The 27817-nt window shown below is 39.5% G+C and overlaps 2 protein-coding genes across 2 annotated transcripts; one reads left to right on the top strand and one right to left on the bottom strand.

Moving 5' to 3' along the window:
* The first annotated feature begins 90 nt into the window (after nucleotides 1-90).
* Nucleotides 91-27288, top strand: LOC127811580 (serine/arginine-rich splicing factor SR34A-like). The gene is made up of 15 exons (XM_052351565.1): nucleotides 91-265; nucleotides 362-450; nucleotides 2059-2325; nucleotides 2480-2585; nucleotides 10155-10220; nucleotides 10301-10375; nucleotides 10458-10575; nucleotides 10706-10752; nucleotides 10883-10940; nucleotides 18067-18116; nucleotides 18262-18318; nucleotides 26399-26466; nucleotides 26563-26607; nucleotides 26746-26788; nucleotides 27028-27288. Exons 3-15 carry the CDS (start codon nucleotides 2276-2278, stop codon nucleotides 27046-27048), a joined length of 804 nt encoding a protein of 267 aa, XP_052207525.1. The 5' UTR covers nucleotides 91-265; nucleotides 362-450; nucleotides 2059-2275; the 3' UTR covers nucleotides 27049-27288.
* On the bottom strand, nucleotides 21628-23165 carry LOC127811571 (zinc finger BED domain-containing protein RICESLEEPER 2-like). Its single transcript, XM_052351554.1, has 2 exons — nucleotides 23026-23165; nucleotides 21628-22810 (listed from the first exon to the last, which is right to left on the bottom strand). The coding sequence occupies exons 1-2, from the start codon at nucleotides 23042-23044 to the stop codon at nucleotides 21960-21962; spliced, it is 870 nt and encodes a 289-aa protein (XP_052207514.1). The 5' UTR covers nucleotides 23045-23165; the 3' UTR covers nucleotides 21628-21959.
* Nucleotides 27289-27817: the final 529 nt, after the last annotated feature.

Raw genomic sequence — 27817 nt, forward strand, 5'->3', positions numbered from 1 at the left:
ATAAAAAATATAGCTTACAAATTAAAAATACTTATTATATTATCTAAAATCATCACATTATGTTTACGTAGGGTACCGACCTTACTTTGACCGCAAGCCAAAGCGAGCCATAGAGAAGCAAGGGCGCACTCGCCCCGCAACTTAGCTCTCGCCATTGCCGCCCCCCTTTGGATCAGCGGCGCCTCACAAGCTCATAACCCCAAGGAACTTGTCTGATCCCTCGGGTTCACGCCTTTCGCCTGAACTGATCAGAACATTCTGGAAGGTGACCTTCGATGACTCCCTCTCACTGCCCTCAAATTTCATTCTACGTTCTTGCATTGTTCTTCATAGCTTCAGTTATATTATCTTTGTAGAGCAGAAGGGGGAAATACGAACAAACCCTAGCTCGACGGTTCAGCGAAGGCGAATTTACTTGGTGGCTCTTTCATCTCAGTTATCGCATTTTCGGTACGTTCTTTAACTCTCTTTCCGTCTTTGTTTCCATGTATGTAGTCGCTAGGGTTTTGGCTCGATGCGAAGGGAAACCTTTATGGTTATTGTTATACTTCATTGGGTTCAAATCAAAGATCAGTGTGCTGACTCTGTTCCGTTCGATACGTTTTATCTTTTTTCTGTTGTTCTTTTCCGTTTCTCTATATATCGTGCTGGAAGCCTTCTTTTGACGAATGGTTATAATGGTCGAAGGTGGGGAGTCTTTTCAAATCTGAAAAGAAACATACTGACACGAGCTCGTTTACCTGCTTGTATTTGGGATTGATTTTACAGTTAGGACCATGGGTGTATTTCTTTTGTCTTTTTGCTAACACAGGTAACCAAGCTGTATTTATCCATTCACGGAGGCAGCATCTTCAGTTTAGCACATGCGTCTTTTCTTCTTTTGTGTTTTTAAATCCTTTAAAGATGAGATGGGCTTATACTTACACAATTGATATGCTAATTTAACTTCACTTATATCCTAGTACCATTTATGGCATTTCTTAAACAATTAGTAAATGGAGGACTGCAATATTTCGAGTAAAATTATAAGGCTTCACTTCCTGTCCTGTAGTGTCCATAGGCTGGTAGTTATTTGCTGAACTGACTCATCCTCACACTTCCGACACACATTTTGGTTAGATTTAATACTCTCACTGCTGGCTTGTGGCTCCTGTTTGTTCCTTACTTAGCCAATACTTGACTGCGAGGTTTATGAAATTGTGCTTTAGCCTAGTTTCCTTCTCTGTATCTGAAGTTATTTTCAGATTAGATTTCCAGCACATGTTGTTCGAGAATGCTTGTCAAGAAGCCCAAATACATGTTTTCTGATAATGCCTTTTAATGTGATTGCATTATTTTTATTGTTTTCATTGTTTGGTTACTCTGTGCCTGGTGGTGTGGTGACACAATTTTGCTTCCTTCACCCAACTGTTAAACCTGAAGGGTAAGAACAGTTGGTGCTATCCAGCTTTCTGAAGTAGACACAGGTTTATATTGTTCCCTGTGACAGACTACTTGAGAAATCCAAATTCTTTTTGATTTGTGCTGTTAAGCAACTTAGCAATGAAGACACACTTGATGACTGATATTTTCTGGTCTGAAAATACAATCTTGTACTGCATGACATGATCTAATTATTAGCTTCTGGCCACCGTAAGGCTCCAGCTTATCTGATTGCAATCAAAAGAGAGCATTATGTTTTTATTCCTGTTGCTTTTTTTTAATTTTTTTCCTTATATTTATTGCTACCGTTTGTCTTGTTTTCTGTGCATAAATTGCTAGTGGAATTTAACAGGGTTCTTATTAGCTCATATTTTGCATATGGACCCCCCCCCCCCCCCCCCCACCAAAAAAAAAAAGTGAATCTGAATACTGTTGCCACTTGACTAGCTTAGCGGATCACAAACTTTATATGAGTTACTTCATCTGTTATATCTTTAGAATAGCAAGTGATGTCTTGCATTTCTTCTAGGGCCACTTTACTTCCACTGCAATTGAAAGAAATCTAAATAAGGTAAAATGCTTAATTACATGGGAATTTTGCCTCATCTCATGACATGGATGCTTTCTTTATGATAGATGCCAAGCGCTTGGACAAATTTGAGCTTTGGAATCATTCATAGGGATGTATATGGGGAGTGGGACAAATCAGGGTGGAGTTGTGTTTATTTGTATATAATTGGAGGTTCTTGTTCACACTCGGAAGATATTTTCAGCTACAAAAATTTTAAGAGAGGATGAGGAGAGCAAATTTTATTACAAAAAAAATTTATAGCTGTGGAGCATCTTGGAACGTATGAGCAATGGAGCTCTGGAGCACCGCTTGCCTCAAGGATTGCTCTTTTGGTTTGCATCATAGTTTTGTATATTCTTTATCTTTGTTATTATCATCTTGGGTCCATGGCTATCAAGAACAAAGTCCAAAATATGCTGACAAACTATCAAAAGTTAATGTTCATTTTTCCCTATTTAAATGCATTAACATTCTTTTTTTTGGCAGTCGAACGTGTTCAGTTGAAATGAGTGGTCGTTTCTCTCGAACAATTTATGTGGGAAACCTTCCCGCAGACATAAGAGAAAGGGAAGTTGAAGATCTTTTCTACAAGGTTTGAGTTGAATATCTTATTCTTGTGTATATGCTGGTGTTACTCACATATAAATGTTGCATTGATTATCCTATTTATCTTAAATAAAAAAAGATTAGACAAATCAATCATCATTTCTAAACTAACCTTAGAGTCGGTTATTCTTGTTCTTGTTAAGTGTACTTTTCTTCTTCATTGAATTGTCTTTTAGGTAACTAAGTCATGTGCCATTTGTCCTTTATATCCCCAATCTTTTCTCTTGATGTCTTAGTAACTCCAAGTTAAAAATAACAAAAGAAATACGACCTAGTCATGCAAACAAGTTGAATTGACATAGCACCTTACATAAAAAAGTTTGCTCTATTGTAGATACATTATTGTGTGTGGAATTTGCTGGATATGAACCATTTATATCTTAAGTGTTGCCCAGGGAATGGCCCAAGCATTAGTTGGAAAACAAGGGGAGGTGTCACATTCCTAGGGGTAGAAGAGTAGTTGTATTTCTTTTCTTATGCATCCTACTTGTATCGTCTGTACTTAGTTGTTGTAGTGGTTATGCTTCACCAGATTGTACATTTTGGATATTTGTATTGTCGGGCTATATATAGGCCACTATGTGAATGAAGAGAATCATTTCCCTCTCTCTCTCTCGAACATTCTCCCTCTTTCTTACTATTTCTCTCCCTCCAAATTTGCTCTAACTTTGAATCCTTCCCAATTGAACCCTTGTCAGATTTGTGGATCTAACAATTGGTATTAGAGCTAGGTGGTTCTCAGCCTTACAACAAAGTAGGGTTTGACGAATTGCAACAATCCACAACAATAGGCTTGGAATTGTGGGTTGCCGATTCACAGTGGGTGACACGGATCGATGATTGATTGCAAAACTAATTGAGTCGCAGTAGGCATTCTCAGAAACAGTTGTTAAATTGATTGAACAATTGAGTCGATCAATTACATGAGGAGTAAACAGAGTCGATGCATTCAGGAGGTGATACCAGAGGCGATTCTTATCCAACGAATTTAGCAGTGAGCCAGAGTGAGGTGATTTTCAGCCTTGTCAACAGTGACCACGACACTAGGGTGAAGCAATTCTAGGTGAGCGGAAATTATCTTGATTGCTATCAAATGGTGGGGTGATCGGCGATTGGTGATTCGGGGTAGCAATCTGTAGATCATATTTCAGTCCATGGTAATTGGGTTGATCTAAGGCAGATTGATAGATTAAGAGGATGGCTAAGGGAACTAGAATGAAGTAGTTGGAAATTCGATTAGATGTAATGGAGATTGGGTTTTGCCAGAATCAAGAGCAGTTGGAGGATTGATTGGAGTTGTCGAAGTTAGGACTACACCAGACACAAGAGGAGGTGAGTCGTGGCAGGGCAGAAAACTTGGGCACTAGAGAGGAGGTTTGTCATGATCCTAGGGCTTAACCTAGGATTAGTTTGGGAATCGGAAGAATCCGATTCAGCAACGGCCAAGAACAGAAGGAGATTAAGGAGGAATTTGAGAGAATGAGGGAGAGATTAGAAGAAGTGTTAGGGGGATTAGAAGAACAGAAAAGAGGGAGATGAAGATCAAGAAAGGGGAGAGAATTTGGAAGAGGAGAAAAACATATTTCAATTCACTAATTTCTTGGATAACAAAACAAACCATTACAACAATCTTTTATAGGCATATTTGCCTTCTAACAACCTAGCACATGCTCCCATGTGCTTCTAATCACTTGCTAACCACTTGCTAAAATATCCCTAACAAACTATTCTATCTTATTATGATAATACCCTTTTATTGCTCATAGGATCATGACAAGGTTGCCCGTGTTAAGGCGGAGGTTACTAACCTTTGAGCGGACATCTCGAGCCTCAGAGAAAAATTCCCTAGGTTTGGCCAACAATTAAGCAATGTATTGAGTATGTTCTCACGACTACCTCATACAAGCTTGTTGGAGTGTGAATCAGTATTACACTCCAATGCTTAGGCTAGACATTTCAACATTTGAAGGTGACAAACTGTGATGGTGGATTCGATGTTGCGAGTGGTTCTTCCACCACTACCAAGTGAATGAACGCTAGAAGGTGAATTTGGCTTTCGCTTACTTGAATGATGTGGCTAACAAGTGGTATTAGGGCCTAAGCAGAAGGAGAATTGAGCTGAATTGGCACAAGTTCGTGGACGATTTTTGTGCTCATTTCGAAGAAAGAGCCTTGACAGTCATAGTAGAGGAATTAAAGAAACTTAAGCAGGAGGAATCACTTGAGCACTACCAAACTAGGTTTAAGGAGTTGAGATCTGTTGTTCCAAATAATCGGCCTAGCTGCAAGGAAAATTGGTTTACAACTTGAGAATGAAAGTGGGCAAGTATTGGAAGTGGACCGAATAATTAAAGTGGGCCAAAAAAAAATTTGAATAGGCCAAATGAGGGTGTCGTGTGACCAAATGGGTTGCATAAAGCTTGTGGTTATAGTGTAATCAATAGACTTTCAATTATGATTGAGAGACTCTCGGTTATACGAGAGACTTTCTTGGTTATAATCGAGAGATGTAGCAAAGCAGCAAGTGGCGGGCACAACAGATAGTGCTCATGGCAAGTGGGCCCAATTGTTGCATACAACAAGGCGACAAGAGGTGGTGTGGCCCAAATATTGTAGGCAACAAGCACACTTAACTCGTGGAAGGCTAAAGGAGATAGTATGGCCATGCGTGCGAGTGATATGTAGGCACCACCTGCTAATCGAGTGACTTGGCTGCAAGGTGTGCATGTGAAATACGCATATTTAAAAGGGAGAAGCAAGTGGAAACAAGCCATGCATTATATAAATTAATAATAAAAAAGTGAGTGGAGGTGCATGTGAAGGCCACGATTGGATGCATATCAGGTGAAGCCATGCATTTGAGAAATATAAATTAATAAGGAAGCAAGACATGGTTTGGCCGCATATATATAATAGTATAAGCTTAGAGGATGGCATGGCACTATGAATAAATTATAAGGGAGACACACTTGGTTATAATCAAGTGAGCCTCTCGGTTGTCTTCATGCTTCTCGCGGCCTTGGTTGTTAGGCTACACATCTCTCTCGGTTATGTGGGGCGTTGGCTAGTCACTTGGTTCTCCCTCTCACAGCTCATATGTATATTATATAAAATGTGAAGGCGAAAGCCTTTTGCCAAGCTTATACTATTATATATATGCAACCAAGCCATGCCTTGCTTACACTTAATTAATTTATACATATCACATGCATGCCTTGCACCACTTTCTTTGTATTTATATAATAACAACAACATATCTAGCCTTTATCCCACTATGTGGGGTTGACTACATGAATTCTAGACTTCTATGTGGGTTACGCTTCAACAGATAGTTTGTCTAGAATTCATATTTGGATTCGACTAGGTTTTACGTTGGCTGTCCGCTACCTAACGCAACCTTCCTCCTTTATCCGGGCTTGGGACCGGCAGTGGATAACATCCCCTGGCGGAGTAATGATGAAATGGAGTTTTAACACCATCTTCATATGAAGAAGTTTCATGAGATGGTGATGAATGAAGATAATTGATATAGTTGTGTTCCATTACTTAGTTGACATGGTGAAACCAACAAGTACAATATGGAAACACAACAGATTTCTTTGTATTTATATATATTATATAAATGTGAGAGCATGCATGCATATAATAATTTATTCATAGTGACATGCCTTCCACCAAGCTTATACTGTTATATCTATGCGGCCAAGCCACACCTTGCTTCCTTATTAATTTATATTTCTCAAATACATAGCTTCACCTAATACGCCTCCAATCGTGGCCTTCACATGCACCTTCACTCATTTATTATTAATTTATATAATGCATGGCTTGTGTCCACTTGCTTCTCCCTTTTAAATGTGTATTTCACACGCACGCCTTGCAGCCAAGTCAATTGATTAGCAGGTGGTGTCTACATCTTACTCGCACGCATGGCCATGCTGTCTCCTCCAGCCTTCCACAAGTTGAGTGTGCCTGCCACCTGCAACATCTAGGTCGCACCACCTCCTGCTGCCTTGTTGCATGCAACAATTGGGTCTACCTGTCATGCGCACTACCTGCTGCTTTGATGCATCTCTCGTGAGTCTCTCATATAACCGAGAGTCTATTGGTTACACTACAACCACAAGTTTTATGCGGCCCATTTGGTCGTGTAGCATCGTCATTTGGTCCATTCAAACTTTTTAGCCCACTTTAATTATTCTATCCATTTCTAATACTTGACCCACTTTCATTCTCAAGCTGTAAACTGATTTTCTCGCGCCTGGGCGATTATTTGGCACAACAAGATCCCTGCTAAACCTTTCTCACTTGACCCTGGATGAATCGTACTTTCTGTCTATTTTCATCAGTGGTTTGAGTGTTGAACTTAGACCAACTCTTAAGATGTTACAACTAGCCATTGCTACTGAGAAGGCAAGGCTCCAGGAGCTCGCATTGGAAATGATTGTCAAGAAGTGCACGCATTTAATGGAAGCTCAGCCTTCGTTCAGTCAACAACTGGAAGGAAATCAAGGGAATTCTAAAGTTTATCCTAACCCCAATGCAGCTAAATCTTCTACTTGTGGAGCAGAGAAGAAAGTTAGGGTTATGCTTTAAATGTGGAGAACAATTCAGTCCCGGCCACCAATGTCAAAGACTGTTACTGCACATGGAAGGATTAGATGAAGAAAAGGAAGAAGATGACAAAGGGTTTGTAGAAACTGGTGAGTGCAAGGTGATCGCCGATAGAACGTTGCAGTTATTACAAAATGGGATCCCAGAGTCTCAGCTGCACTCCATACAGGCTGTCAAGTTTGAAGACAGAACTGAGGCGGCGAAAGAACATTCAACGGCTGCGAATACTGCTACACTTCAACTCCTCCATGAGGAAACGCAAAGGAGAAAGAAAGAAAGAAAGAGAAGAATAAACCATGCAGTGAAGGCAGGAATTTGTTGATCTGTAGCCAGTTCTTGACATTTCTTGGGGACAAGAAATGTTTCAAGGGAGGGGGTATTTGTCACATTCCTAGGGGCAGAAGAGTAATTGTATTTCTTTTCTTATGCTTGCTGCTTGTATTGCTTGTACTTAGCTGTTATGGTGGTATGCTTTCCCTCACTTTCTGTTTCTTTCTCTCTCACTTTCTGTTATCTCTCTCTCTCTCTCTCTCTCTCTCTCGAACATTCTCCCTCTTTCTTGCTGTTTCTCTCCCTCCATATTCTCTCTCACTCTTAATCCTTCCCAATTGATCCCTCTGTCAGATCTGAGGAGTCAGATCTGAGGATCTGACAAGCAGGGAGTTTGATGGTATGAAAATTAGCCCAAACTGGGATGCTGGTAACTAAATGAGAATAAAGTTTCCTGTAAAAAACAAGAGAGCAGTCAGAGCCTACAGAACAATTAGTTAAGACTCCTGGAATCCCATAAGCATCAAAGATGATCATGCTATATTTGGTGTTAGGATGGAAGTTATTACTTGTTTAGTAAGAGGGGGGTTGTGGATGGTGAGAAAAGAGGAGGGGAGTCCAATTCAAAATTGGCATGGACATGTGAGGGAGGGAGATACTTGTTTGGAAGTTTCTCTTAACTCCTTGCTACTAAGATAGTTTTATTATTATTATTATTATTGCTGTTGTTGTTGTTGTTATTATTATTATTATGAGAAATGGGACATACTTGTTAACCAGCAAATACTCAAATCTTTCTTATTTCCTTTTGAATGAATAAAGTTCTAGAAATGTTGAAACTGCTAGAACTTGAAGTAAACCGCTTATGTATTTGTTAAAGGAAATAAGATCCTTTGATATTGTGAAATCCATGTGCCAGCAGGCCCAGCACTGTAGCCCATGTTTAGCCTCAAGATATGATTTTGAATTTATTTATTTTGATAAGTATTTTATAAAATAAGGAGCCAGAAGAAGGTGAATCTGAACAAAAGGATGTTAGGACTTAGGAGTGCTACATTATTTTGATTTTGGTAAAGAGTATGCTATCAACTGATCACGCATTGTATATTATGATCTATAGGTATAGTTGTGACGTTTTGAGGACTTTGGAGATAAACACCTCAGTGCTAATATATCTTTTGAGAATTTAGACATCACTGTTATACCTAGGGCCGCTGGAACTACTTTCTTGGACAAGAATTCTACCACACTTGCTCTCACACACTCACTGATTAGATCTTAGGAACAGATTTAATAGAATCAACAGAAAATATAAATTGAAACAAAATTAAACTAAACAAGAAACACAAACCACACATGCACAAGAACATCGAGATTATCCTAGTTCATACCATGTGAATGGCACTATATCCAGCCTCTAAAAACCTCTCGAGAGCAGTCTTTATTTCCAGAAATCGATCAGTACAGTAGTGGTCCTTCTCTTCCTTCTATTTCCCGAACACCCCAATTGTTTTCCCCAAGATTACAAAGCTAATAGCACCTAGCCTTTCTCTCAAAAACAATCAGCACTCGTTACAAACAAAAAAATGAGAACTTCTCTTCATTTGCTACCCCTTGCCCTCTATTTATAATAGTGAGTGGATATCCCAATGAAGGCGTAAAATATTTATAGTTTAACCCCCCCAACTTAACACTAATTACAGTTTGGATTACAACTTCTATTTAATACTTCATTGGCCCTCAAATACAATGCTATAACTGATCTTATGAACCTATACTCTAGACAACATTTTAACAATCAGCTTTGAGAGTCGATTCATGTGCACTGTTGTGGTGATACTATAATTCAGTTTAAGAGGCAAAGGTACTGAAGCTGGTAAAAGAGAAGGCATGGAGGAAAGGGAAATATAGAATCGGTGAACCTACGCTATAGAGATTTTAGTACTAACAGGATTAATAATCCTAGCACTTATGGGTTATTGTAAGGTTTGCTGCACTTATTCATTGAAGTTCTCCTAAAAAAATGTAACTGTTGAGTCTTGGATCTGATTCCTCACACAATTTAAACACTCTCTCACACCCAAATACTTACCCGATAGAGATAGAAACAAAAGAAATGTAAAACAAAACACAATAACAAGCAATAACAGTAAATGTACAAGAAGTCTTATCCTGGTTTGGGCAAGAAGTTACCCTACATCCAGACTGCCAGATGATGTCGACAGAATCCACTATCAAAGAAATAAGAATACAGCTCTTCCTTTCTGATCTCTTCCTCGCACACACTTAGGCTAATAATCAATAGCCTCTCTCTCAAGAATACAAGGACCGAGCATTAGCTCTCTCTCAATTCTCCAACTCCTATGTGCGAATACAATAGAAAGGATTCTCTCTCTCTCAACAGAACCTACCTGCCTCTATTTATAAAGGATAGAGGCGGTTACAACTTAAGGACTGAAATGCAATAAAAGGAAATACAAGGCTTACTCGGAAATAACCCAAGTGAAGATATTTCCGTTATATTCTAACCACATAAAACATAAGAATAAAAACACTTCCTAAAAGACAAATCTGCCCTTTACCGAAACTACCAGCTATACTAATACAAATTCTAACAGTAACTGCCATTACCCCAGGTGTTAACTTTATAATTTTCTCTTTGGTTGTGCAGTATGGCCGTATATTGGATATTGAGTTGAAGATCCCTCCTAGGCCTCCTTGTTATTGTTTTGTGGAGGTACCTATCCTGTAACTTGGTTTGTTTGTGTGGATTCATGCACATGTTATCAGTGATTTTGACTTTTGAATCTTCTGAAGTTTGAGAATGCTCGAGATGCAGAAGATGCAATCAAGGGTCGAGATGGGTATAACTTCGATGGTTGTCATCTGAGGGTATGATCGCTTTCAATTGCTCTTTATATGCATTTTAGGCATCTTTTTTCGTTGCATGATTTCGAAAATACCTCCATTGTAGGTTGAACTTGCTCATGGAGGTCGAGGGCCATCTTCTTCAAGTGATCGTCGTGGTGGGTATGGTGGCACTGGTGGCAGCAGTGGGCGCTATGGCATTTCTCGTCATTCTGAATATCGAGGTGCAACTAAGACTGCTTTATTTTTATCAGAAATATGATTGTCTTCCTTTGTCCTTTTATACCTTCAATTATAGCTTTATTTCTAACATCTACGGAACAATTCTGACTGGACATCTATTTTGGCGTACAGTTATTGTTCGTGGGCTTCCATCATCTGCTTCATGGCAAGATTTGAAGGTGAGCATAGTATTATAATTGCAAAAAATGATGGCATACTTACTATTTACCACCAATTCCTGCTAATGCATCAATATCAGTCTTTATTTTTTAATAAATAGCAATAATCTTGCTGTGATGATGATTTCAGGATCATATGAGAAAAGCTGGTGATGTGTGCTTTGCTGAGGTTTCCCGTGATAGTGATGGTATGACACATGCAAAACCTCGCCCAGTTTTGTTTTCTATAATTCAATGCACGAGCTTACCTAGCAAAAAAAAAAAAAAAATTCATGGGCCTGGAAGGGGTCTGAACTTCCTAGAAATATTATAGACAGAAAACATGCATTGTTTTCTGTGATGATCATGATGCCCCTACTGCTTTCACATAAGAATGCTTGCAAACTTTGAGTGATACAATGCAATGTTCTGTTATTTGTGTCATTATGTTACCCTCTTTTGGCCCTGCAGTTGGACCAGTAAGTAATTAAATCCATGGAAGTTCGGAGCTGTGAGCAGTGAGAAATGTATCGCAAATGCACTATGACAATAGGGCACTTTTGTGTTCATTTGTCGGTATGATGGTATATGTGAGGTTCTACAATGGTCTTAAGTAATGTGCCTCTGACAAAATGATTTATTTGAGTCTTTAAGTTTGAGGAGATTTAAGGACATGTCTTCATGAAGACAACTCCATGCACACTTGTGAAATCTGTGTACTTTCATGTAAGATCTTGCTGGCAATCTTAGAGGAACAAAAAGGCTTTTCTGGGAAAAGCAAGAATTGATGTCTTGAAGTCATTAATATTTGGGTGTGGAAGGGTTATAAGGGGAGGCCTGCTAGAATTTTAGGTAAACAATATAACCTGGTGCTAATATTGTTCAAATGGTTTGTAGGGTGTCAAGACTACAAAAAGGAAAGTCATCCTTGTTGAACTAATGGTGAATTGGTGATAGTCAAGGTTGAAAAAATTTTGTGGATTCACTTCTGTTTTGTCTTGATATTTGTCATTGGACTAACCTTACTGTATCTTTGTTAAATTACTTTCTGTTTCTAAGGGAAGTAATTGAACAAAATATAAGAGGCAAGTTCAATTAGTGAAACAGTGTATAGATAATAAAAAGGGTAAGGTGCTGATAGTTGAAGACTAGCTTAATCAATTTATCTGAGTGGGCAATTGATTGTTGGGCTACAAGGCCATGCCTTGGTGTTATTTTTTTCTTATTATCCCATTTGTTGGCTAATATCCATATGAATTAGAAAGTTCAACCCTCATAAAAAACCTTGCAGTATGATGATTTTATTTCTAGTACAATTTCTTCTCACTCATCTTACAGTGCCCTGGGAGGTTTGGATGAAATGTGCCTTCCTGGCACCTGAATGTTAAAAGTTGGTATCTATGTAATTCAGATTTTATCACTTCATGTTCCTGTGTAGTATCCTAATTGGCCTCTTAAATGATTTAGGTCTGAGGAGAGTAAGAAGAATCTTTCCTAGAAATTACCTGGTGCCCGTAGAAAAGGGCATTTGGATTCTCTTGGGAGATGGGGGGCCTTCTTTTGGTTGCGGTGGCATGTGGTCTTGCAGGCAGTGATTGTATCTGGCTGTACTGTAATATAGGCAGCCTAATCCCCTCAAACAATTTAGGTTCAATATGTAAAATTGAAGTAGGAAGTTGGAGTTCTATTTATAAGCCAACATATTGTCATAGTCCTGCGGTTTAGTAATGGGAAATTTGTGTAATAAGGGCAGGAGGTAGTTAGAGAAGGGCACTATTCTAATAAAGAGGAAGGGGCGGTTATAATTCAAATGTAAATTCAAAATGTAGCACCAAGGCTGGCTATATAAGCCAAGCCCGCGGCCAGGATGAGTATGAATGGAAAAGTATTGATTCTATTTTCCCTCCACACTTCTATCTCAATCTCCCTCTCTCAATTCTCTCCCTCCATCCCTCAATTCTTCAGTTACACCCTCAATTCCCGCGTAATTCCTCATTGAATTGCGAGAGAATTCCTTGTCAGAATTGAGTTATGACAATTTGGTATCAGAGCAAGGTTTTGGGCGTTCAGATCAGGTCATGGCAGACGAGACAAGGATGAAGCAGATGGAGGCACAGCTCTAGCAGGTTACGTCCACAGTCTCCGAGATGCAGAATCGGATGGAGATGCTGGAGAGTTCGGTAGAACGGAGGATCGATGGGGCAGTAAGTGTGTGGCGCGAGGAGAGTAGAACACAAGCCACACGATTGGAGGATCAAATGCGAGAGCAGAATCAGGCTCCTCGGGATCAAATGCATCAGTTTATGCTGATGTTTTCGCAACAAACTCAAGTAAGAATCTCACTTGAGTTCCCTCCTAGGGAACGATTTGAGCCAATTCTCAATGACCAGGGAGGTCATCTTAGATCGGAGGGGTCGGGGGATTTGGCAACGAAGCAACCAGTGATGGAGGAGAACGTAGGGGTGAGGAGACAAGGCACTGCAACTAGATCGAATCCGATCGGTTAGTTGATGCCTAAGATGGAGATTCCTCTCTTCGAGGGCCACAATCCTCGGTGGTGGGTGCGACACTGTGAGAAGGTGTGCATCCTATATAATGTGGCTAAATAGCAGAAGGTGTCATTAGCGGCAACTTACTTGAATGACATGAGTGACGCATGGTACCAGAGTTGGAGGGGTGTTCGGGAGGAATGCCGATGGGATGAATTTGTGGAAGGTTTGTGTGGAAGATTCGGGGAGAAGGGAATGACAGACATTGTGGAGGAATTCAATAAGCTCAGGCAAGGGGGATCGGTGCAAGTGTATCAGCAGAGGTTTGAGGAATTGAAGGCCCTCATGATCTCGAGCCCTACTCTCACTGAGGGGTACTTCGTGTCAAGCTTCATTAGTGGCTTGAACGAAGAGATCCGCCCTACCGTCAAAATGGGGTGAATAGGGGATGGCAGATAGTGCCCCAACAACAAAACAATCGTGGAGGTACTAAGGAGGAAGGATCATGGGGACAGAACAGCAAGGGGTTGGCCCTCCCAGCGCCTTCCCAATCATTCGCAGGGAATTTGAGAGAACAGAGGAAGTTGGCCGGACTTTGCTTCTGATGTGGAGACAAGTATACAATCGGCCACCAATGTAAATGACAGTTACTGTTATTGGCTGGCACGGAGGAAGAGGGTGAGGCGGAAGAAGAGGAAGTCAGTGAAGGGGAAGGAGGAGAAAAGAAGGTGGAGATCTCCCTACATGCTCTCAGGGGCGTAACCACCAACAAGATCATCAAGGTGAAAGGCAAAGCAAGGGGGAACAGTTTAATGATCCTCATAGACAGCAAAAGCACCCATAACTTCCTAGATGAAGCTACGACTAAGAAGCTAAAGTGCAGCCTCGCAGGGACCCATCCTCTATCGGTCACCGTGGCTAACGGATAGCTTGTGTGGGCTTTTGCTAGTAGATGCAAGGGGAAGAATTTGAGATTGACTTACACGTTCTCAAATTGGGAGGTTGTGACATGGTCTTAGGCGTTGATTGGATGAGGGTAGTCAGTCCCATTTGTTTTGATTTTAATAAGATGGAGGTCACATTTGAGAAGGGGGGAAAGAAAATGACTCTCATGGGTAATGTGGAAACAAGGACCTGTCATATGACTACAGGCAAGAAATTGCCCAAGCTGCTTAAGAACAAATAGGGAAAGGTGACACAACTGTTCTCCATACAGGCCTGGGAAGTGGAAGGCAACAAGGGAAGAGGGGAGCCATTCTTACTTAATTCCATGGAGGCAACTCACACTCCTTGGGAGGTAACTGACCTAGACTCTCTTAATTTACTCTTAGATGAGTTTGGGGACTTGTTTGAGGAACATAAGGCTCTACCACCCCCGAGACCTATAGACCATACCATCAATTTGAAACCCAATGTTGAACCAGTCAACCTCCTGTCTTGCAGATATCCCCCAAAACAAAAAGAAGAAATCGAACGAATGGTTAGAGAAATGTTACACTCCTCTACCAGTCGACCTAACACCAGCCCATATGCATCACCTTTGCTAAAAAGAAAGATGGCAGTTGGAGGTTTTGCATTGATTATCGCCAACTAAACTCTCTCACAATCAAGAACAAATTTCCTATACCTATTATCGAAGATTTATTGGATGAATTACATGGGGCCAAAGTTTTTTCTAAATTTGACCTTTGATCTGGATATGACCAGATTCGCATGCATCCCAACGACATTCATAAAACCACATTTAGAACCCACCAAGGGCATTATGAATTTTTGGTAATGCCTTTCGAATTAACCAATGCCCCAGTCACCTTCCAAGCCTTCATGAACCAAATATAGCCATACCTCTACCAATTCATTTTGGTATTCTTTGACAACATTCTTGTGTACAACCCTACCCTACCCCAACATATAGAGCACTTAAGAATCACTCTACAAGTCCACAGGCTCAATAAGTTGTACATTAAGAAGTCTAAATGTGCATTCGCACAACCCCAAGTAGAGTACCTAGGCTATATTATTTTTGGTGTAGGAGTGAGTACCGATCCAAGAAAGGTAGCAGCCATGACTGCTTGGCCGAGGCTTGCCAGTGTGAAGGCTTTAAGGGGATTCTTGGGCCTCTAAGGGTATTATAGGCAATTTGTGAAGAACTATGGCCTCATTAGCAAGCCTTTAACAGAATTGCTCAAGAAAGATGGGTTTCATTGGAATGATAAAGCTAAAGAGGCCTTTGGAAAGTTGAAAGTAGCTATGAGCAAGGTGCCCATGATAGGTCTCCCTAATTTCTGTCATCCGTTTGTACTAAAGACAGATGCCAGTGATTTTGGAGTGGGAGTAGTGTTGACACAAATGGGGCAAACCTCTAGCCTTCATCAGTCAGGCCTTAGCCCCCAAACATTTGGGTCTAAGCATATATGACAAGGAACTCCTGGCTGTCCTCGTAGCAGTAGAAAAGTGGAGGCACTACCTAGAAAGGGGTCGATTTATGATAAAGACAGATCATGAGAGACTCAAATTCTTGTTGCAACAAAAACTCCACACACACCTCTGGAGAAAAGGGATGTCAAAGTTAATGGGGCTAGATTACATAATTCGATACCAGAAGGGGTATGAAAATAAGGCTACGGATGTGTTGTCTAGATGTTTGGAGGAAGGGAGAGCAGCTGCAATCATTGCCTTAACACCTGACTGGTTCTTGGAAGTGACCTCTAGTTATAACCAAGGTGAGTGGATAAAAATGTTGATGGAATAACTCACCATTGACCCTAATAGTAGATCAGGTTTCACTCTTAAAAATGGGATGATAAGGCACAAAGAAAGATTGGTAATTAGGGAGGAAGAATCCTTAAGGAGGAAAGTGTTGAAGGCTCTACATGACTCCCCTGGGAGCGGGGGGGCATTCAGGGGAGCATACCTACAACCAGGTGAAGCAATTGCTTTATTGGCCAGGGCTAAAGAAGGCAATAAAAGAATATGTCAAGGTGTGTGACATTTGCAGCAGATGCAAACATGAAAACATGCACCTTCCAAGGCTATTATAACCCCTACTGATGCTTGACCAAGCGTGGACCAACATTAGCATGGACTTTGTGAAAGGGTTACCAAAGTTAGAAGGGAAAGATTGTGTATTAGTGGTGGTTGACAGGTTTACAAAGTATGCCCATTTCTTAAGTTTAACCCACCCATTTACTGCACAAGAAGTGGCCAGGGTGTTTTTCTCGATCAAGTGGGTAAGCTACACGGTCTTCCCTAGGTGATTGTCTCAGACCGGGATAATGTCTTCACCAAGCTTGTTGTGGAAGGAGCTCATGAAGTCTCTGGGAACCCATCTACATATGTCTTCCTCTTATCACCTTGAGATTGACAGGCAAATCGAGCAAGTGTTTAGAAACCCATCTCAGGTGTGTATGTTTAATGTACGCAACCAGTTGGCATAAATGGCTTCCTCTAGCACAATGGTGGTACAATACCAGTTATCATTCCTCCCTAAAAGGGACCCCATTTAAAGCACTCTTTGGGTATAGACAACCTATCTAGCACTTGGGGGGGGGGATAATTTAGTGGTCACACAGTGGATCACCTTGTCCAAAGACAACAGATGTTGCAGACTCTCAAGGAGGAGTTAGCCAGTGCACAGAACCGAATGAAACAATTTGCGAATAGAAAAAAGAGTGAGGGGGATTTCTGCATGGGGGACAAGGTGTATTTGAAGTTGAGGCAAGCACAATTGAAAACCTTAGCGCCCCATAAGGTAAACAAGCTCAGCCCAAAGTTCTATGGGCCCTATGAAGTCATTGAAAAAGTGGGAAAGGCTGCCTACAGATTGCAGCTCCCAAGGGAGTCCTCCATCCACTTTGTATTCCATGTGTCACTTTAAAACCTTCCCACGGCAACAACTTGACGAGTCTTACCCTGCCCCCAGCAACCCAGAATAGCCAATACGAGGCTGAACCTACAGCTATTGTTGGAAGAAGAATTATCTACAAACAACAGATACCCATTACACAGGTGCTGGTGCGCTGGTCCAACTTTCACCCGAAGAATAATACGTGGGAGTACCTACCGAATCTCCTATGACAATTTCCCTGAGTGGCAGGGTTACTTTGACCTACTTGAGGACAAGTAGCATTTTTAACTAGGGGACAATTGTCATAGTCCCGCGGTTTAGGAAGGGGGAATTCGTGTAATAAGGGCAGGAGGTAGTTAGAGAAGGGCACTATTCTAATAAAGAGGAAGAAGCAGTTATAATTCAAATGTAAATTCAAAATGTAGCACCAAGGCTGGCTATATAAGCCAAGCCCGTGGCCAGGATGAGTATGAATGGAAAAGTATTAATTCTATTTTCCCTCCACACTTCTATCTCAATCTGCCTCTCTTAATTGTCTCCCTCCATCCCTCAATTCTTCAGTTACACCCTCAATTCCCGCGCAATTCCCCATTGAATTGTGAGAGAATTCCTTGTTAGAATTGAGTCCTGACACATATGAAGTGGAGTGATCTAGAACAAAAAGGGTTACCTGAATGCGCGAGGCTCCCCAGTTTGTGAGGATTGGAGGAGGGTTGCATTTGTACGCTGCCATCTCCTCGCTTTGTGTGTGTTATTTTTAATTTTTCTAAGGAAACTATTTCCACAACTCAAACCCTTGACTTTTCTGGTTACAAAAAAGCAACCTTTTGGTTGCTATCAAGGCTTGCTTTCTTACCTTTTTGAGCGCCAGTGGTGTCAAAGTGGCCATATTCGTCTGTCAAAATGCTACTATTTTTATTTCTATGTATTTATTTATTGCTATCTGTATAATTTTCTTCTCACCTTTTCAGCTACAAAAGTCTCTTTCTTTATTTCCAGGAACATTTGGTCTTGTTGATTATACTAATTATGAGGACATGAAATATGCTGTAAGTGGCTGAGTGAGCTCATGTTTTGCTGCAGTTCTGTTATTTTCTTTGTTCAATTTTTATTACTTTTTTTAACTTACATTTTTCCTGAGAAAACATGATTTATTTGCTCCAGCTGAGTGACTGATGTTTTTGAGTTACTCAGATTCGGAAACTCGATGACACTGAATTTAAAAATCCTTGGACCAGAACTTACATCCAGGTATTTTCTGTGCCTTATTATTTGTAAAACCTGTGTTAACTTCTCCCTTGTAATTTCTTTTATGTGAGCAAGTCTGACAATCAATGCTCTAGGGAAGGGGAGTATAGGTTGAACCATGTATTGAGGCAATGCAGGAGTGCCACTTACTGCAGTACTAACCCACCTCACTCATAACGTTTGTGCATGCTTATGATTTCCTTTTCTGTAATAATCTAAGCTAGAACACTTATTTTGCAAAATTTTGCCTTTATTATCTTGACCTTTGGTACAACTAGGAGATATAAACTATGAGCATGCAAGTTTGTCAGGCTTGAGATGGATGATGCCTGATCCAGCCTTTACCTGAGACAAAAGTTGACTGATAGAAATTCATCCCAACCCCAGTACAAGGTTGGGTGAAATTACGCTTTCTTGTACTTATGAAAAATGTGCCTAGTCTTCTAGCAAGCTCGAAAATTTCTGGATTTTAATATATTCCAATGATAAGTGGTCTTAATTTGAAGAGGAACAGTGTAGAGATTTGCTTAGTGGCATGTGGAATCTCTACCCAAGGAGTCCATGAGATTTACTTTTTCACAAGTAGCCATCTCTCATTCGTGCAGCAAAGGATGTGGGGCGAAATAACTGACTGGCTATTGAAGCATTGCCTCCTATGTTGTATTATAAACCTTATATGCATGAGATTTACTTCTCCCAAAATGTCATGTAAGCAACTATATTACCGCAAATCGTCATCCATTGACTACACATACAATAGTGTGGGTTGGGGTATCTCAAAGCTTGCCTTTCTTGGTGTTATGTGATGCATACCAGCCCTATCATTGGTAGAGCACCTCTAGTTTGGTGTACCACTTGAACTACACTCTATAAGTGTTAAGAGTATCTCACAGCTTTCCACTCTATTCTCTCAACTCAACCAGCTCCCTATCTAACTCAAGAATACACTGATAACAGAGAACACAAAGGAATCACACAACAAATAGCAAGATTTATCCTGGTTCGGTCTTGAAATCCAAGACCTACATCCAGACTACTTAGGCACCACTGAAATCCACTATCTTGAAACACCCAAGGGATGCTTACAACAAGAGCTTAATCCCTTCCACCCATATACACTGAAAGATATAAGGAAACTAGGGAATACAAGCTAAGAACCAGCCACTCCCAAGTCTCTCGCACTCAATCCCAAATCAAGACAGTAAACCGGAAACAATTTCTGGCACATTAAGACTCTCTCAAAGACTCCTAACCATGACCCCTATTTATAGGATATAGGGGAGTGGATTACATGAACTTAAAGATAAAACTAACTAACCGCCTAACAAACTAACAAACTTTAAAACCGGCTGCCACCTTCTAGAAACATACCTTCTAGAAGAACAGTTAAATCTAACACTAATCAGGAAATAAAATATGCAGCAATACAAAGTACATATTACATTTAATCTAATCTAATACAAATGTTACAACAATAAGGGTCTGGATTAGGTTGATAATATAAGATTATGCGAGGAAGCAATAATGTTAAAATTAGGGTTGCAAATGAGCCAAACCATTCGTGGGCAACTTAATAAAAGCTTGTTCGAGTTCGTTTGTTAAGGTAAACGAGCCGAGTTTGAGCTTAATTTTGAAATTTGATTTGTAAACGAGTCGAATTTGAGCTCAATAAAACTTGGTTCGTTAATTCGCAAGCTGTCTCGATTAGAGGTTCGTGAGCAAGGTCGATTAGAAGTTCGTGAATTGCTTGTGAACGGACTTGTTATAATTATATTAGTAAATTTATTCATAATTTTATAAATATATTATTTAATATAAATACATATCATTATATATTATATCACGTGTCTATCATTCATTTATCAGTGTCAGCTAGGGGTGTGCATTCGGTTTTAACCGAACCGAACCGATCGAGACCAAAGTAATAACCGAAATAATCGAACTCTAAAATGGTTTTAACCGAACCGAAATGCTAACCGAATTTTTGCCTAAACTGCTAATCGAACCGAGAACCGACCACTATATAACTGAATCGAACTATCCAGTTCGGTCGGTTTATTCAGTCTAACCGAACCTTCGAAATGTATATAGGCAAAACTTCTAAATTGTCCTATCTAATCTAACTGAATTGGGAAACAAAGCTTTGCAATTCAAGATTTCTAATACTGAAAAATTTAGAGCTTTCAGCTTTGCAATCAAGATTTCAAACAATAATATACATTCAGCAATAATACTTCACTCAACTTGTCTCAAGACATGGTTCAAAAGTAACTTCAATAACAGCAAACATATTAACATAACATAATATATAGGTTCAACATGTTTGAAAGCAGATGAATTTCAACATTACTACATACTTATTCTAGACAAAAAAGGAAAATACAACAGCTATTATTTCTCATTCTGAAAGCATTATAGGAGACTTTCGTACTCAATACTGGCAATTGATAAAAGTATGGGCTGTAAAATAAACCTGTTACAGTGGTGCTGAAGCTCTCTTGGCAAATCCTGCAGGAAGCCTCCCCAATTAAGTTCTTCATATCTCTGAACAAGAAGTGCCCATGTGAGCATGGAACTTGAAAACTAACAAAATCTAATCGTGGATTACTCCACTGCTATGGTATCCCTGAACCTTCACAATTTGTCCATTAATATTTTTTTCTTGTAAATTTTAATTTTCAATTCTTAAGCAGCTAAGGCATAAACTAAGGCTTTTTGCCTAACAGATCACCTAACATAACGGTCATAACAATGCCTTAAGTGAGTCAGCTATGATCAATTAAGTACATTATAACTTTGACTCCAAAGAGGCACTTGAGCCAATATATAGAAGAATACATTCAGGACTGGAAAAGTTAACCATCTGCTACATCAAATGCAAAAGTCAACATGCATGAAGACGTAAAAAAGAAAATCAATCTTCAAAAGCAGAACAAGAAAAAGTTAACCATCTGCTACAGCTGTGATCATGAGCAAGCGTTCTATATCTTCTTTTCCCTTGTGTTTTATAAATAAGAACAATAAAACTATTCCAAAATAAATCCATACAGCCTTTTCTTGAGGGAACACAGATGTACTCTTACTACTTAAGAAAAAATCATAGATATTGAACTACCAAGAAAGCAAAAGAACTAAATTCTCACTAGCAAAAGAACTATATCACAGTTAGGTATATAAATACCTACTCATATTCCTCTCAACTTGGAGCACACATGTTATATGTTCCATGTATATTGAAATATGTTAAGGTCACCTAAGACTTATCCAAATGATAAAATTAACAAACAAATTTTTAGAACAGGTTATGGCATAGAGTGCTGGCAATTAAAAAAAAAAACCGAACAACATAGTCAACCAAAGCAAACCAAATAACCAATAGATATTGAAATACTTAGAGGTTCAAATTCTCTTACTTACAAATGCAAGAGTCTTCAAAATCTAAATTTCCATAGGTGCGGGGCTATCAACAATAACCTTTGCCAATTTTAAAACAATACACAAAATTAATTAAATAATTTAAAAGGAACAAGTATTGAACTAAAATTTAAAAAAAAAAAAAGAATAACAATGAGTTTACCTTCTTCAAGTTGTTCAACATGATCCAAATCTTCTTCAACACTCATTGGGGTGGTAGATGACCGAAGCTAATCTTGCGTACAAATCAAACTTTCAACTACTTTAGGAGAAAGAGAACTCCTAAATGGATCAAGTACTCGACCTCCTGTGCTGAAAGCAGACTCGGACGCAACAGTAGAAACTGGAATTGCCAACACATCCCGAGCCATAGAAAATAGAATAGGAAACCGATGACAATTAACTTTCCACCAATTCAAAATGTCAAAGTCATCAGTTTCTTCCTCACACACTTCACTTAAATACTTATCCCATTCTGAAGGCATAGTTGTAGACCCACTACCACTGGCATACTTATACTTCTTAAAACGAGAACTAAGCAAATTTGGTCTGACAGATTTTCCCTTCTCGACATTCTCCACAACAGGTGGAGTAGACACTTGAGACCGCTCTCCTACTTCACCTTGAGGTGCCAATTTTTTCTTATATTCTTCATACAAAGCATATGCGGCATTTTTTAAGGACAAAACTGCACCAACCCCTTTCTCACCTGGATACATCTCCTGAAGTGCATATTCCATAAACTCTAACTTGTGCCTAGGATTAAGTACCACAGCAATGTAAAGTAGGTGATTTATTTTTTCCGGATCCCCCCAATATTTATCAAACTTTTCTTTCATTTTTCCAACCATCTCACTCAACTCAAGATCGTCACCCTCCTGCTGCTCATGTAAGAGACAATGAACAGTACTAATCTCATGGAAAAAAGTGTTGGAGGTGACATATGAAGTACTCGAAACCCGCAAAGTAAGCTCATAAAATTGTTGCAACACTCTAACAAACATTCTGACCCTTGTCCAATCCTCTGGCTTGGGTCTCCCATCAATAGTAATAACTTGTTGCAGGTCATTATTCCAACTATCTCATGGAAAAAAGTGTTGGAGGTGACATATGAAGTACTCGAAACCCGCAAAGTAAGCTCATAAAATTGTTGCAACACTCTAACAAACATTCTGACCCTTGTCCAATCCTCTGGCTTGGGTCTCCCATCAATAGTAATAACTTGTTGCAGGTCATTATTCCAACTACTTGTACCAAGATCAAGCATAACTTGTTGCTAGTCATTATTCCAACTACTTGTACCAAGATCAAGCATAAAACATGGCTTTTCCTCATCAAATCTCTCAAAAGCTCTCAAACTTTTGAGCAGTCAACATCAAGTATGTGGAGTTCTATCTAGTTGCAACATCCAACGACAATAAGCCCTTAGATTCTATTTTTTCCACTTCCACACATTCTTTGAATTTTCTTAGTCTTGCTGGAGATTGTCTAATATATCTGACTGCATCCCTAACTCTTATTATTGATTCATCTAGCTCTTTCAAACCATGTTGCACAACCAGATTTATTATATGGGCCACACACCTGATATGTAAATTATTGCCACTCATAATGCTAGCATCCCATTTTGCCATTTTTTTCTTGAAATTACCCACAGCAACATCATTTGAACTAGCATTATCTACTATCAAAGTCAAAACTCTATCAAGTTTTCACCCCATTAAACACTTCTCAATTGCCATAGCAATAGCATCACCCTTGTGACTATATATTGGACAAAAATTTAAATTTTTTTTCTTCAATGTCCAATTATTGTCAATATAGTGCGTCGTCAAACACATATAATTAATCCTTTAAATGGAGGTCCATGTATCAGTGGTTAAGCAAACTCTTTGATATGAATGTTTTACTTCATTCATCAATTTCAACCTCTCTTCATTAAATAATTCAAAACAATCACGAGAAATTGTCCAATGTGAAGGAATTCGAAATTTTGGACAAATCACATTAATGAAGTGCTTAAACACCTCGCGCTCAACATCTTTCCCTCACGCTCAACACCTTTCTAGCAAGCACTTGATCAAATTTCCAATTTACCAATCCCATACTCTCATCATCTTTCCCAGCCCCCGTTGTCGTTGAAGTTGGTTGCAAGTTTAATTGCATTTGGTGGGTTTCCAAAGCATGGGGGTGTTTTTTACATGTTCCCATATGATTCCTTAGAGCCGTAGTCCCATTTTTTTGGGGATCACAATGGAACTCCCTAAAACAATAGTTGCATCTCCCTTTAATCTGACCTTCTGGATTTGTAAACTTAGTAAAATGATCCCACACATCTGACCTAGATCTTATTGTTTTTCTCTTTGCCTTTTCTAGTGATGTTGCACATCTATCAGCTTCAGATTGATTACCTTGACTTGGTACTATTGGTGTAAGTCTTGAACTATCATCCATACTACTAGGGATGTTTGTGGCGTGACTAGTGTCTTCTTCTCTAGTCATCTAAAATTAATACAATTGTAATTAATATGTATTAAAACAATGAGTTAAAATGTCTTGTGATTAACTTATAATCTTGTAATTTAAAAGAAAAATTAAGGGGCTGCAATTAAGATTCTATCATCCTTCTAATTCTATCATTCTGTCCACTTCTACTAATTATATGAAAATAACAATGTGTTTGGTTTATAATTTTTTCCTTTATCATAAAGCAACTGATTCAACATGGAATCCACTTCTACCACATTACACAACTAAATAATTTGGGATAAAAAATACATGCCTGGAATTTTGCAAAAAGAACAGCAAGTTCAGTAACCTCTTTTATGCAACCTGAGATGTTTCAAAAAGAACAGGTAGTGAATCCCAACATAACAAAGAATGGCAATAACATAATGAAGAATGGCAACAACAAGAAGTCAACAAGAAATGAGAAAAATAATGGCAACAACAACAACACAAAAAACCCACCAAACCAATAAGTAAAAGTCCAAAAAATATAAAAAATCCGAAACCCTAACCTAACGAAAATTCGAAACTAACCTAACCTTTGTGTTGGTCATAGGTGTGGCCGTGTGGGTCGATCGTTGGTGACTAGGTGTGGCCTGGGTCTAATCGATTATGATTTAGGTTTAGGGTTTCGGTTAAGACTAGGAGTAGAACGAAATGAGTCAAGGACCTAACCAACGACGACAAATCGACAGATGGTAGGGCTTCTTTTTCTCTTAGTTTCAATTAGGATGAATGCTCAAAGAATCAAAGATACAAAACCACATATGAATAGTAACTAATCTCACCTCTGTCAACATCTGACAACAAAGGAAAAGACGATGTTGCGACGGAAGGAATCGACGGCGATGATTGGAAGCGACGACGATGCTAGTTAGGGTTTCGGTTCCCCCCTCTCTCTCTCGTTCAATGGATTGGAATGGTTCGAAACTTCAAATGGATGCGTGCGTAGCCCCCCTGTTCTCCACGCGATATTCTTCTCTGTGCAGACGCGATTTTTTGCGTAAAACGAAGTCGTTTTATCATATACAAAACGACATCGTTTTGATTAACGGTCGGTTCGGTTAACCGATAAAACCGAACCAGTAAAACCGAACCGATTTTTTATAAACCGAACCGATACCCACCTTAACCGAATCGATAACCGATTCTAAATTAACCGAACCGGTAGGTTCGGTCGGTTCGGTTCGGTTAGTTCGGTCTAACCGAACCGTTGCACACCCCTAGTGTCAGCACATTTAGTGGGGGTAATGAGTGTGGGGACTTTATTGAAGATGCATGATGATCCACTTCAGTACTGCTTATTCGATGGGTCAGTCCAAGCATGATCCACAAAATTGATGATTAGGAAATCTAATTGCACAAGCTCCATCATTCTCTTAACATGCACCAATTAATAGTTTTGTGAGTAAAGCTATTTATCTAAATCAGAGAGGGATCTCCAATTTAGTTGATACATTTTCATTAGAAAATGAGGTGCAGATTTTCAATGAAAATGTGTCAATTAAATTGAAAATTTATCTTTAGTCTAGATAAATAACATTCTCATATGTTAATCTAATTGCACAATGCACAACCCTTAACAGCCGCCCCTTCCTTCGGCCTCCGCCCCTGCCCCTGTTTCTCTCTACCTCTCGCCTCTCGCCCTTCGCATTTGCCTGTTCCTCTTCTTCTCCAGGGCAGCAGTAGCCGCCAAAGCTTTGCGTGAGGCTTCTCTTCTTCTTCACTGATAGGGACGGGAGTCAGATTTAGTGTGGGTGGGGGAGAAGCCAGTCACTGTTGCAACACTATCCATCTTCTCCGACAGGGTGTGGGTGTGCGACTTTGTGCCTGCCTGTGACGACTGTCTGCCTTCTCCAGTGAAGAAGGCGACCGCCTGAGGCTGCAACCATTCGCCTTCTCCAACCGAAATGACACCTGCAACCCATTCACCTTCTTTGCCGCCTGCAACCCATTCTCTGAGCCCATGCTGAGCTTCCTGACGAGGCGACCTTGAGCCGAGCTGTAAGGCTTCGAATCCAACTCGAGCCCATACCAGTACTCATCGAGCCGAGCCTGAGCTGAGCGAAGCTTGGCTCAATTGCAACCCTAACTTCAAATATTGACCTAGATTTCCAGCTGTATAACCTTTGTGATATGGTTCATTTGTGAATTGGTGCAGGTGAAAATGTCTGATGGTAGTCCATCAAGGAGCCGGAGCCGGAGCAGAAGTCCTAGAAGGAATAGGAGGTATACTGTATGACGATTACATCTTTCTTCTGTTGTACAAGCTTATCTAATGTCTAATATTATCTGCTTATCTACTTGCTGCCGATCTGTTTCCAGGTCACCATCAATTTCTAAATCTCCTTCTCGTGTGAAATCATCCAGGTATTAGGACCTTGAAATGTGATTACATATATTTGGCAACTCCTACTTAAAAACTGTTTATACCTGTGTTTTGTTTCTTTTGATTGCCTTTTCCAAACCTTTATCTAACTGTGGTTCTCTTCTGAATTCAATGTGTAGACCGAGGTCGAGGTCAAGGTCGAGGTCTGAATCCCCCCGTCAGGTAAAGATTATAATTTAAATTTTGTGAGAAAAAAAAAAAAAAAAAGCATTACTCAGGTATAAATAGCCAACTGAAATAAAGCTGTTGAGTGAGAATGAGATTTCAGTAGGATAACGTACCTGCCTGCAGTGGCAATGATTTTAATAATAATATTATTATTATTATTATTTTTATATTCTTACTCATACGCCCAAATGGAGTCGCGTGGATTATCTCATAAAACTAAGATCTTGTTTCAGGCTCGCTCAGGAAGTGGCTGATTTCTGTACAATCTGATTGGTCCCCTGCCGGGACCTTTGCTTGGAACGGAGGGCCTGAGCGCATATTTGTTCAGTAAGATAACATTAAAAAACCTCAATGCTAGAACATTTTTACTGTTAGCAAGTCTATGGATTGACTGAAGGTTACGTTCATGCCTTTGGTTATCATATTTGAGGTATAAGCACTGTAGGCGTTGAGATCTTCTTGACCTTTGTATGGAGAACTTGGATTGGACGGGAGATGTTTGCTCTTTGCTTAAATATGTAGTAGTATTACCCCTAACAGAGATTGTGGGACGTGTTCGCATTCTTGCGTTACTGACCCTAATCCGAGCACTGGCTCATTATGCTGCGTGGCTGTGTTCTTAAAAGAGATCCATTAGCTTTTACCCCGCAACTTCATTTGATGTTTCCCTTAGGTTAGACCACGGACTGTGAGGGAAATATGTTATTCCCACACCCCCCGGGAGTGGGAGTGTTAAATCATAATCCTGATAGTGTGATTTTGTCATTATAAAGTGGAGGGCTAAACTTATATTTTTATTTTTGTATTTTCATATTTTTTTTTCATACGGTTGTTTGAACATTTTGTTATTTTAATTACACTCTTAGGCTTATATTTTTAGTTAATTTAATTTTTATATAATATTTTTTGTGTAATAATTTAAATTTTTATTATTTTATCTACATTTTTAGACGTGTATTTTTTAGTTAATTTGATGTGAACAGAGTGTATTTTGTTATTTTGAAAAAACAAAAAATTTAGGTA

This window comes from Diospyros lotus, chromosome 1, assembly GCF_014633365.1.
Source record: "Diospyros lotus cultivar Yz01 chromosome 1, ASM1463336v1, whole genome shotgun sequence".
Classification (NCBI taxonomy): Eukaryota; Viridiplantae; Streptophyta; class Magnoliopsida; order Ericales; family Ebenaceae; genus Diospyros; species Diospyros lotus.

Coding starts and splice junctions, on each gene's coding strand:
- LOC127811580 (XM_052351565.1), top strand. CDS start 2,276: ATGAGCAATGGAGCTCTGGAGCACCGCTTGCCTCAAGGATTGCTCTTT. Junction 2,326..2,479: donor CCTCAAGGATTGCTCTTTTG/GTTTGCATCATA, acceptor TTTTTTTGGCAG/TCGAACGTGTTCAGTTGAAA. Junction 10,221..10,300: donor CTTGTTATTGTTTTGTGGAG/GTACCTATCCTG, acceptor AATCTTCTGAAG/TTTGAGAATGCTCGAGATGC.